Source organism: Synchiropus splendidus, chromosome 16 (genome assembly GCF_027744825.2).
Source record: "Synchiropus splendidus isolate RoL2022-P1 chromosome 16, RoL_Sspl_1.0, whole genome shotgun sequence".
NCBI lineage: Eukaryota > Metazoa > Chordata > Actinopteri > Syngnathiformes > Callionymidae > Synchiropus > Synchiropus splendidus.
In genome coordinates this window covers 10,401,576-10,414,437 of record NC_071349.1, presented here as the reverse complement: position 1 = coordinate 10,414,437, position 12,862 = coordinate 10,401,576, and the positions used below count along the sequence as shown (strand labels likewise).

The following is a 12,862-nucleotide window of genomic DNA, read 5'->3' as shown; positions in this document are numbered from 1 at the left end:
AATTACATTAAAAACACAGTAAATTACACCTTTAAAATGATTCAAAAATATCTGCAGCTTAATAAGTTCTGCAGACAGGAAGTTTGACTTGGCAGGGTCACCGGAGCCCAAATGTAAATTTGAGGATGAGTCTGTTTTTTGTGCCAATATTGACCATGCGGATAAAAACAGGTGCTTCTACAAATTTGTCTCAAGGAAGATACACAATTTGGAGAACCACATGAAACACGGAGCTAAAATAAAAACGGCTAGACTCGCTAACAACCTACTGTTATAAACAGTTTACATAAGCAATGTACTCTTGAAAAAGCACTTCTCATTCTCACTATATTCACTGACAGCATACACACAGAATGATCATTCATTTTCTGAAGCATAATTCCCTTCTTGTTCAGGAGAAAGTCAAAAACAAGACGTGATAATCATGTGTCTGGATGCTGAAGACATGGAGGCACCCTGATGTGACATGCCCGCTCTGGGCTAATTACAGCCTGGCTTCAGGGAGGGAGGTACTTGCATGGTGGGGGCATTTTTTTAAATGATGCGAGGGGTAGATATGGTATAAATACTCACAACCTTGCCCTGGAAAGCAGCATACCCACAGTTGTGCTCCTACCATTCGGATATACAGGAGCACCGGGAGTAGACCGGTGCTGAGGAGATTGTTTCCCCCCGTTGATGCTGGTATGTCCTTCTACTTCAGTGCTACTTCTGTCCTGGAGTTTCATGTTCTGAGGGAACAATAGAGAGATTTTAATACAAACACTAGTGTCAAAAGATGTGTGGTATCCTTCACTGACTGTTGTCTTGTCTGCAGGTTGGAAGTCGGAAGATGGACATTCGCGTGGCGAGCATCCTCCTCCTCATGGTGGCCATGACAGCCGCCCATGGGGAGCGGTACGTGGTGAAGAAGATGGTGAAGGCCGCCCCACAGTACCAGCCCTACTCTGTGAAGAGCCAGGGTAAGAACGCAAACTTGCTTGTTCAAATGGGTGAGGCGGCACACATGCTCGAAATCTCGGACGGAAGTCTTTTACTTTGAAAAGGGGCTGCTGCTTTTCTGCATGCTGATTGGCTGCAGCATCTGCACAGTGGTCCAATCGCTTCTGTTATCAGATTCTAGAAGGTGCTTCATGCTACTTATGATTGTTATCACTAGTTTTCTCTTTTGCTCAGTTGAGTACAGATGCCTTTCAACTGCTGTCCAACTATTGCACAGCCTTCACTCTGATAAAAGTTGGCGACAGTCAAAAAATGTGTTCAAAATCCACTTCATTCTTCATATAGAAAAGAAGTGGCTGCAGTCGGTTGCTTTTGCAACGTAATTGTAATTTTACAGTACTGGAAATAAAACCGGCAAACAAGCGGCGATTTATTTTGGAAAGTAGCTGTTAGCGAATTATTTTTAGTGTGACACTGACAATTAAGGTCCAGTCACCCAACAGTGCGGTTTGTTTGGGTGTGCCGGCGTAACGCCGAAGTAGAAACATCTGTTTGGATTGGAGCGTGCCGCGAGCTCAGTAGGGAGCTCTTACTGCTTAAACACATGCCACCACATCAAGGCTCCAAATAAAAGGGCGCCTCTTTCTCATTTAGTCTCCAAACAAGGCTCGACCTCTGCGACCTGCTGCGGCTATTAAAGACGCAGTAAAAGCTTAAATTAAAGAATCAAGCCGCTTGTTAATACTGACATTTTTAGAAGATTGAAAAAACAGTTCAAAAACATTCAATCTGTTTTGAGGTGGAAGCCATTTACCATTCATTTTATTTCAATGGTGAAACATACACCCACTTTTGTGATTCTAAAATCACCTTATTGACTGAAATATTTTTGTTAATTTGAGTCAGAAACAATGACCTGACATTCATGAGGTAATTTATTATAATGAGTGTCAATTATCTTCAGAGACTTTAGGGTTTAATTTCCACCTCTCTAATCAGTTGAAGTACTTGAAAACAGTCCACTTTCAAATCAAACCTTTAGCCTGTTTTTGGCTGAACTGTTGGTTCCAATGATACTGAATGTCACTTTGGATGTTTGCAGTGGTGGCGGGTGAACCTGGCCCTCAAGGTGAGCCTGGGCCAGAAGGTCCCGCAGGCCCTCCTGGGCCCCCCGGTGAGAGTGCTGAAGGTCTGCCTGGACCCCAAGGACCTCCTGGACCTCCAGGAGCACCTGGACGCTCTATTGCTGGCAAACCTGGCTCCCCTGGTGGACCCGGAAAACCTGGTGCCCACGGACAACCAGGTGAGAAGGGAGACACTGGATCTCCTGGATCTCAAGGACCAAGAGGAGCTCCTGGATCACCTGGAACCCCTGGACCTGCTGGCCTCTCTGCTACCGGCAAGCCTGGACCATCTGGCCTTCCTGGTGCGATGGGACCAAGGGGAGAGCCTGGTTTGAAAGGACATCCTGGTATTCCTGGTATGCCAGGTGCTAAGGGAGATAGAGGGGTGGGAATTCCTGGACCACAGGGTGAGACTGGAGCAGAGGGACCTATGGGACCACCAGGACCACAGGGTGAGGCTGGAGTTGGAAAGCCAGGAAAAGCAGGTGCTCCAGGTGAGCCAGGAAAGTCAGGTTCCCCAGGTAGAGATGGCGCACCTGGTCCAATGGGACCACAGGGACCCAAAGGCCACACTGGTGCCCCAGGTGTAGGTATTCCAGGCAAGCCCGGTGAGAACGGCGCCCCAGGTATGCCAGGACCAGCTGGTCCTAAGGGCCACCAGGGACCAGCTGGTGCCACCGGAGCCCCCGGAGTTCCTGGATACGGAAAGCCTGGCGCAAATGGAGAGAAGGGAGAGAGGGGAGCAACAGGTAGCACAGGTGCAACAGGCCCAAAGGGTGAGCAGGGTCCTACAGGATACACTGGTGCCACTGGTGCCACTGGACCCACTGGTCCAGCTGGACCTCAGGGAGCACGTGGTTTCCCTGGTGAGCCTGGTGCTGTTGGCGCTAAGGGTGACACAGGTTCATCTGGACCCCAAGGACCAAAGGGACACAAGGGAGATCAGGGAGCACAGGGATTCCAAGGTAAACAGGGTTATCCAGGAGCTGCAGGTCCTCCTGGACCCAGAGGAGCCACTGGCGCAACTGGTGACAAAGGCCACATGGGTGCACCAGGTACCCCTGGAGCTCCAGGTATCCCAGGCCCCGCTGGACCCAAAGGTCATCCAGGTCGTGCTGGTGAGCCTGGTTCCTCAGGTGCTGATGGTGCCCCAGGTGCAAGAGGACCAGCTGGTCCTCAAGGCCCCGCTGGCGCCCCTGGCCTTAAAGGACATCCAGGTCTTCCTGGAGCTCCTGGACCTTCTGGTCTGGCTGCTAAGGGTATTCCCGGACCCCAGGGTCCTCCTGGCCTTCCTGGTGAGCCTGGTGCCGATGGTGCTGAAGGACCAGTGGGTCCTCCTGGTCCCCCCGGCCCCCCTGGTGAGGTTGTCTTTGAGAAGGGCATGGGAATGGGCGAGGTCATGGTCAAGTCCCCCATGTCTGCTTTTACTGCCTCTCTGGCCACTCCCTACCCCGCTGCTGGCACTCCCATCAGGTTCGATCAGATTGTGTACAACGCTGAGAACCACTACGACCCCGAGACCGGCATCTTCACCTGCCAGATTCCTGGAGTCTACTACTTCTCCTACAGTATCCACGTGAACGGCGCTCACGCTCTGGTGGCTCTGTACAAGAACGGCCAGCCTGTCATGTTCACCTACGATGAGTACAACAAGGGCTTCCTGGACCAGATGTCTGGCAGCGCCGTCCTCCTGCTCGACGAGCACGACACCGTCTACGTCCAGATCCCTGACGAGGAAGCAAATGGCGTCTTCGCTGCTGAGAGTGTCCACTGCTCCTTCTCTGGGTTCCTCATCGCTTCAACGTGATACGTTGACTCAGTAGTTGCCAAAAAAACCAACCAACTAAATTTGCCGTCTATTTCTTACTCCAGAATAAAACTTCCTGTTCCATTTCCCTCCAGAGAATCAGCAGGCAGTTCTCTTCTCTGAGAAATAGCAGCATCTTGACTTGAATCCTACAAGAACCAGGTGCTGAGAAGAAGGAAATCTAATTTATGAAAACAGGCGATCAGGGATGGGGAACGCAATTCACAATATTACCAGTGAGCTCTTTGAAACAGACAACATGTGAAACTGAGGTGTTACATCTGTTTGCGTCTTGACTTTGACTTTCCGACTCTTTTCTTCAACTGGTGATTCTTCATTTTGTGTTTGTCTGTTTTTGTTTGTTTTGTACAACATTGTTTTTGTTTGGGTGGCCTAAACACGGATTCAAAGAACTCCAATGCTTTCTGTGCAACATGTTGGAACTGTCGTCCTTGTATGTGACTTGAATATTGTGAAAGTGTAATAGTCAAATTGACTGTTGAACAACCTGCAAACACAAATATCCCTGACATGACTTTAATAAATGATGTCTTAACTAACGCCTTGCTTTGGGTGTCGTTTTTACCTGACAGTAAACAAGCTTCCTGGTGCCGCAGGTCAAGGTCATAGGTCCAATTCCACCTCTTGGCAACCCTGTGTTTGGAGGTACTTTCAGCGTGGAGTTTTGATCTTCTCTTCCCCTGGGCTCATGCAAAGGTTCACTGGTCTAAATGGTTGGTCTGCCTTTAAGAGTGTTGACCTATGCAGGGTGTCCCTTAACCTGCAGGGACCGGTTCCAGAGACAGAAATGAATGCATTATCAAAGCCCTTTCACCTCAAAATTCCAAATAGCTAAACACAGTAGACAATGTCAATGGAGGCTATCTTTAATTGTCCTGCGTTACCATGGAGAAGGATGAGTTTTTTCGGTTCAGATTTGACTTTGAAAAGTAATTAAATTTATTATGCAAGGGTTTAAAATAGCCCTGTTGAGTCCATCGAGAAAACAGTGGAAATAGGAGTGAATTAATTTAAGAGGAGCAGAATTCAGAGGACGGAAGACGATTGTTTCTCATTTTCATTTAAAAAGGCCTGAAAAGCAGCAAAGCCTGCAGAGTTCTTGGGCTGTCGGTGTGTCATCTGCTAGTAGGTGGTATTTAATTCAGTGTGAAACTTAACGTGTCCATGAATTCATGCACATCCTACCATCACAATGAACTTGTTCAGGGCAACATACACGCTGTTCAACATACCATACTTCTGTCAGTCGGTCCCAGCGCTGCTGTGGCTGCTGGAGTAGATTTGACCATCATTTACCAACTATATCTCATGGCTTCATTATTGTTACTCTTCCTATATTTCACAGAGATTGAAAAAGAAGCTGCTGCCATTTCTGCTCCTTACCCCCTTTCTTGTGTATTTATGATGAAGAGCCCATGTCTTTGTCCGTGTTTGTAGATCTGTTAGCAAAATAATGTGAACATTTCTGCAAGTATTTGAAAGAAATTTTCAGACATTAAAGGGAAGAGTTACATGTTGGTAGTGTTTTGTAGTTCCACCTGGATTTGGGAAGGTTTTTTCAATTGTCTGAACTGCTGCTGAGACACCTAGCTTAGCGCAGACCTAGCGTGAAGAAAAGGAACCTGGAAGAGTTGACTTTGTAAAACACAGCATAAAATGTCTAAAACACATCAACTTTCATGGGATTTTGGTGACAAAATGTGGTCAGTGTCACACAACATTGCTTTGGGGTTGCTACTGTAGCACTGTTAGCGATAGCATTGCTATAGTTCCGACAATAATGTAGCCCTCAAATAACACCATAGCATCTCTTGAATTTTAGAGGTTGTTTGAATGATTTGCTGCTTGGCTGCTTGAATGACAATCTGGATTTGGTTTATACTTTAAATGACATCCCTTCTAACACAAGGAACCTGGTGGAGGAAACTTTTCTCAGCTTGTTTGGCAGCCAAAAACATACTCTACCGTGCAAGTGGCTGTCCTCAAAATAGCAGACGTGTGGGACGGGAGACAGGGATGGTGTCCCTCCAGGGGCAGCCGCTGTTTGATCTTCCCTGAGAGAGAGCAAGATGGTGGTTAGCCGAGAGGCCCAGCAGACAGGAAGCTGGTCGCAGGAAGCAGCCAGGGATTTGACCATATGAGGGGACGACTGTGGTCATGGGACCAGGAGGGACAGACTGACAAGAAAACTCCCTTTGGTTAATTCCACAAGCCGCACTCCAAAATAATCCCAAACAATTATCATTTCGCTTCGCTTTCTGCAAGCAGTTGGACTTGATCCTGATGACTATGGAAAATGATAGTGAAACAATGCGACATAGTAAGAATCCTCATGACAGTTTGTGAGACCAACAAATACCTCAACAACGTGACTAAGACGGACATGACAGGAATAGAAATATTATGTGTAAAACACGCCCGTCCTGCGGTGGCCGGAGTTAAGGTTAAAGTGGGAGCAGAGGAAATGGAGGCTCTGAAACCAGCAGTGGGTGCAGCTGTGGATAACACCCACACCCTGCAGAGGTTTGCGACAATCTGCACTCTTAAAACGCCCCTCTTGGTTTTACAGGGCTGTGCCAAAGGAATCCAAACATGTTGACAGACATCAACTCCCAAAAAAGGTTTGACACACTGTCATTTATGCTGCGACCAGGAGATGTGGCTAAATTAAAAGCACTTTTTCCACAAGTGTCATCACAATGTTGTGGGTTCAAAACCCAGATGTAAGGGCAAATTAAACGGAAAATGCACAGCTAAAATTATATCACATACATGTTTCTTTTTTACGAATTTATGAATGTGGGGGCAAAGGAAATGATTTTACTACCATTTATGGATGGAAACTATAGCCTCCATTGACATGGTCTCCTCTGTTTTATGTCCATAAGTTATATGCACTTATTTGCATTCAACTGTCGCTGAAAATGTTAAAGTAAAAATGGATGACTGCTACCATCCATTTCTTATTAATGTCATGCAATCTTTACTCACGATCCTTCAGTCAAGGTCAAATCCTTTTAGAAGAGCAGTCGAGCAGTGGTGCTCAGGAATCTATTGCATTTTGATGCCCCAGAACACCACATGCCCACATTTCTTTCACTTTAATATGATTCTATAAACTAGGATGGATGGTATTCTAAGTGGTCACATTACATTTAATGTGACTGAGAGGGGCAATCATGCCAAACATGCAGAAGGACAGAAGAAAAATGTTACTTCATTTTTGTCTCTTAAATATAGGAGAGAATAAGTATTTGTTGGAAATACACCTCTCGCGTACCTCTGAGCGTCGGTTTACTCGTGAGACTGACTACCAAGAAACCAACAAGTTATATCCAAAAATAATATTAATACTGTAGAATAAATGCACAATTCCCATTATATTATATTAGGAATCAGGATCAGCTTTATTGCCAAGTAAGTTTTAACATACAGGGAATTTGTTTCCGGCCGATTCTGACTCATAGAGATTCTCAAGTAGGAAATAGAAGAATATATATTTACAGAGAAACACACACAATAATAATAATAAGAGTGTAAATTTAAAAAAAAACAGTGTAGTTATGGATTATAAATGGAGGACGATCTTTTGGCATGTGTACATTTTGGTGACAGAATTATATGCAAATAATGATGAACATTTTAGTTGAGTCTTCTTTTTTTAGTTTTTTTATTTATTAATGTTTCATGTCATATTTTAGACTCTAATTTAATTTAACATTTCAATGTTACTATTAATGGCTTTGAAATTATTAATTATATTTATGAGTAATTGTTTTCGTTTATTTTATTTTATTTTATTTGCAGTCTTGTTTTGACCTCTTGTGGCCCCAGGGCCTGCCCACTTCTGTCTGCAGTAATGCTTCGTTCTGATACACTTCAGCACCACACATAAAGAGGATTGTGAGACAGTGGCAAACTAAAATATGTTTCATATGTTTAAGAAAATGACTTCACTAAAAATACGTAACATATAAAATCGAGGATTTGGATCACAGTATGAAACAGATAAAGGTGAGTTAAAATACAAAAGCGAAAATACATTTTGAAAAATAATACAAGAACAAACAAAGAAGGAAAAAACTAGCGAAAGTGGGAAGGGTGGGGGGAGAGTTGGGCGGGACTATACACAAAATTGAAACCCTCCGCTGAAGAAATCCAAAACTTCCCCCTGGATACATTGATGGTTTGTGTCGTTTTAACACACATGTTGAGGCACCATTATTAAATGACCCCAACACCAAGTCAGTTTTACATTAAAGGCCGTGAGAAATTTTGTAGATTCGCAACTGCGGGCGCCGTTTGAACTTTATTAACCTCCGTCAAAATGTTTGTTTAATACACACTCTGGGACACGTCAGCGAAAATCCCACGTTTGTTTGTCCGCGGTCACTTCGGGTCGCGGTATTGAGATTAGACCTGACGTTATTTATTAACCGAAATGCTCAACAGGTGCTGGGAACCGCGTCTTTATCTGTTGATATCGCCGAAGAGATGACGCGCGCTACTGTGGACGCTCTAATAAACCGCGTATAAAGTCGGCAGGAGTCTGTGTTGTTCGAACAAAGGGCGTTTACTGACCCGTCATTTTGACTTATTGGTGTTTTTTGGGACCCTTATAAAGTTGCATAAAAATAATGTTCGGGAAAATCAATTTTCACTTATACCCTTGAGAGTAAGGCTGATACTGTCATATTAGATTTTAGTCTATTACAGTAACTATTTAATATTGTATGGAAAAAATAGGAAATCACTGAGAAACATTCTATGAAGCGGTGTAATTCCCTCGAGTCTGCCACACGAGGGAGCTGCAGGTCCGCCATTATGAATAGCAAACGCCCATGAGACCCGAAAATTAAGTTGCATAAGGTAAAAATATATATTCCTATGTACTTAATCATGTTGGTAGTTTATTTATTCAAAGGCTTTTCGCCTCGGTCTGAGGACTCCAAAGAACATGAAGTAAACACGATAAATAAATGCGCCGAGATTGCCAATTCACACTTTCCTTTATTCTTCAGTGCTCACAGAAAATAAACGGAACACCTTGTTGTAGTCAAAGTTACACTCCGAACCGCACCAAGCCGAGCATGGTTATGTACAAAGAGATGCAATAACCTGGCACCGCACTCGCCTGCATATGAAGCGTTTCGTCAGTCATCACAGCTTGATTTGCTTAAAACATCTCCCAATTTTATTCAATCTTACAAATGGTGAAAAACAAGAAAACTTCATTTACAATGGGTCATATCTGTTAAAAATGTCATTTAGGTACATTTCAGTCATAAAACCAGTAATATCAAAGTCTATACAACGTGCAGTACTACAGAGATTTGTAATGGTGGGATCTAATGGAAATGTGATGAGCACCTATCGTTTTGGTAGCAACTAACTAGTTCATTCAGGAATGTTGTGTCCACAGGAGTGTTGAGCTTGACTTGTAAACAACTGTGCACTGCAAAGACGACATTTAGACTTGGTTATCAAGGACTTTCCCTTTAAATATCGACGTGTCACATCTTGCAGACGACAGCTTGAGCTGCTACATCCAATTGCCCAGCACCGAATACTTCAATTAAATATGTCAAATTCAGCATCGTGTCAACACAGTCATGGTTTCATGTAGAAAAACATTCGCTCGCTCACCCGCACAACAGTCGCACTTTCACACTCACCCACATCACAAATGCAACGGGCAGTGAGGGGTCAGCACACCTGTCCTCAACCGCCAGGGACATTGCAGTCATCATGGATGAGATGGTGGCAAAATAGTAAACAAGCACCAAAAAAAAAAACAAAAAAAAAAACAAAGAGATAAACCCAAAAAAATCCCTGGTTTTAGACAAGTCCTCTCATTTCTTCAGACAGGCTCCGTCGTCTCCTTCATGTCGGTGTCTTGTTCAGCAGGATTACTCGGCGGCAGCGGCCTCTGGACTGGCTGCGGATTCTGGCTCGGCGGGTGTCGCTTCGGCTGGTTTCTCCTCACCTCCTGCCTCCTCTGCTTTCACTTCTTCGGCCTTGGGCTCCTCAGCTGGAGCCTCTTTTGCAGCCTCTTCGCTGGCCTCAGCTGGCTTGGCCTCCTCCTCAGCAGCAGCTGGTGCTGCTGCACCCTCGGCCTCTGGCTGCTCCCCCTCAGCAGGCGCGGCTGCCGCTCCCTCCTCCGTAGCTGCGGCCTCCTCAGACTCCTTCTTGGCCTTCTTGAAGGAGAAGCCGCTGAGCTTGAAGGAAGGCTTCTTGAAGGAGAACCGCTTCTTCTTCTGCTTGCCGTCCTCGCTGGTGGACGGGGTGCCTTCCTCTGGCTTGGCGGAAGCCTCTCCGTTTGTGGCGGCCGGCTCCTTCTCGCCATTAGCCTCAGCTCCCTCTACCTTCTCCCCATTCTCTTTGGGTGCCTCCTCTGTGGGAGTGCTCCCGTTGGCCTGCACCTCAGCTTTGTTGGCCTCCTCCGCGGCCGGAGAGGCATCTCCATTGGTCTTGGCATGGCCGTTCTCCTGAAGGCATCAGAATTCAAAGCATGAGTACAACTAAACTCATTCACCGGAAATATTAACCAATGAGAAACAGCCGGGAAACTGCAGCAACATCTGTTACTAGGAGAGTGACGACAGATCTGTGGCTCTCAGCAGTAGGCCAGTCGGTTAGACTGCAGTAGCGCGGACCGACCGCCAGGGGAAGAGGATTTGGGGGAAAATGTTAAATCCAAAACGTTTCAATTAAAAGCAATCTAAGATAAATTCAATAAATACATGTAAGGGATAACGTGGAGAACATCAAAGCCCGTTGGTTTACGAGCAAATGTAATGGATTAGTAGCGCACGATGAGCGTTCTTGTTGAATCTGGCAACAAAGGCGTGGTGGGTATCTAAAATGGCCATGCCTCAGCCTGAGCCTCCAAAACGCCGATTTCAAATCGGCTCTAAAAATGTTCTTCCAGTATCAGAATCCGATAGTTACGCAGGATTTCCTCATGAAAAACGGTGATGGATTTAGTTAACTCGGCATAATGTGCAGTTTTATTCAATTCTGGTTCAAAATGTGAATAAACAACACCGCAGTTGGACTCCAATCCTAAAGCTGGTGGCTTAAAGAACGTTTATTAAAGTGCAAAAACGAGTAAAAATGCATTCATGTGGGCACTTTCCCTGAAAGCCGGTGAGCGTGTGGGAGCGCTCCACAATATGGAGCACGCCATTGACGCAACACATTGCTGCTAAATCTGGACACACGCGCAAATTAAGAAAAATTAAATGAATTATTCAGAGTGGTTTTTACCTGCCCGTTTGCCTTGGCCGCCACTGCTGCAGCCTCGCCCGGCTTCTCGACCGCAGCTTCCTCCTTTCCAGCGGTTTTGGAGATTTGTGATCCCATGCTTTTTTTTGGTCCAACAAAGGAACCCGAACGATGAAGACTTGAACAAAGACCGCAAGCGTCCTTCCCCCCGAAAAACCACGTCTAACTCCGTGAGCCCCTTTTTTCTGCAAGCGAAGCCGAGGTGTGAACCCGGAGTGACCGCAAAAAGAGGAGAAGGTTCGCGAAAACGTGCCAAAAGAGGAGAATTCTTTCAATTTTTTCCTCGAGCGGAGTTAGCAAGAGGAGAAATTGGCCCCGCCGCAAATGAGATGCGGAGTACAACGCCCAAGTCCACTGATGAATGGGCGCCGGGGCTGTGACGTCACCGCCCGCCGCTCTCCACCAATCACAAGTCCGCGTTCCAACCAGTGGAGGGACGGAGGGGGGGTCAGGGAGCAGGGGCGGCCGTGGACAATAGAGAGACAACATGGCCAACTACTTGATGAGAAATCCACTTCACTCTGTTGAGATTCTACTCGAGTCGTTCGGCGATTCAAAATTTTCAGACTCACATTTAATGAGGACAAACAGTAATGTGGACGATCACGGGAACAATATGGCGCCATATCGCGTTTTAACTTAGGAAAAACAACAGCAGTTTTCAATGGACACGTTTTTCATGAAAACAATCTGGTGAAACGTGACAAAGCAAGACAGGCAGTATGAGCAATTCATGTGCGTCATTTTAGTAAAGGAATTACCAAATACATGTTATTTATTTATATATAAATAACAGCATCTAGCAAGTGCAAACTCAATTCTATTTGTATCACAGTTATTGCTTCCAAAAGACTCAAGTGTTTTTGCTTGACTCTTATCACCGGAAGGCACATTAGTATTAGGATAATGATGCAAATAGATAGATAGATGGAAAGATAGATAGATAGATAGATAGATAGATAGATAGATAGATAGATAGCACTCTTAATCTCTTTAAGAAGCAAAACAGCTCGCTGACAAAGCTCAGCTGCTCTCAGTGTGTGATATCATGACACACCCTTCTGACATATGCCCCACTCAGAAAACAGACAACCCCTCGACCCCGCAGCTCCCCCCCGACTCAACACGTCGCTCATTCCTCCTCTTGCATAATAGCGTCTTGTCTGCCCGCCGCAGCTGGAGCATCCAAGTGACCCACATATAATGGCCGGCCCCAAAAAGCAGCGCTGCTCTGACTCCACCAGCAGCCACAAGTCTTTCTCTGCCATTACTGCATGACCCACATCTCCATGGCAACCAGTCCAAAATGGCTGCTAGGATGAGGCAGCATGTCGAGGGCTTGTTCTTTGTATCTTGATGAGGTTACGGGGAGACCGAGTGAGGGCAGCACGAAGCAACCCAGACAACAGTTGAGGATTAGAGTGACTTCTTTCACCCACCCTCCCGTCACCGGGCTAACTAGGCCACGTTCATTGTTGTCACCCTCTGATTACATGCAAAGCTGCAATTTTTACGCAGAGCTGCCATGAATATGTAACACCGGGGACAAAGACGGCAGCTCTTTTGAGACAGCCTTGAATCCATCCAGAGTTTTCAGCTGTCAAGACTGCTGAATCACACATCTTGTGTGGATGAAAGTGAAAGCTGGCCGCCGCCGTGAATGCCCACATTGAAGCCCCAA

General features: G+C 45.7%; 2 protein-coding genes across 2 annotated transcripts; one reads left to right on the top strand and one right to left on the bottom strand.

Annotated features, from left to right (window-relative positions):
- The first annotated feature begins 608 nt into the window (after positions 1–608).
- col10a1a (collagen, type X, alpha 1a) lies at positions 609–4,427 on the top strand. The gene is made up of 3 exons (XM_053845304.1): positions 609–684; positions 818–962; positions 2,045–4,427. The coding sequence occupies exons 1-3, from the start codon at positions 679–681 to the stop codon at positions 3,871–3,873; spliced, it is 1,980 nt and encodes a 659-aa protein (XP_053701279.1). The 5' UTR covers positions 609–678; the 3' UTR covers positions 3,874–4,427.
- Positions 4,428–9,065: 4,638 nt separating this feature from the next.
- On the bottom strand, positions 9,066–11,603 carry marcksb (myristoylated alanine-rich protein kinase C substrate b). The gene is made up of 2 exons (XM_053845342.1): positions 11,164–11,603; positions 9,066–10,382 (listed from the first exon to the last, which is right to left on the bottom strand). Exons 1-2 carry the CDS (start codon positions 11,257–11,259, stop codon positions 9,804–9,806), a joined length of 675 nt encoding a protein of 224 aa, XP_053701317.1. The 5' UTR covers positions 11,260–11,603; the 3' UTR covers positions 9,066–9,803.
- Positions 11,604–12,862: the final 1,259 nt, after the last annotated feature.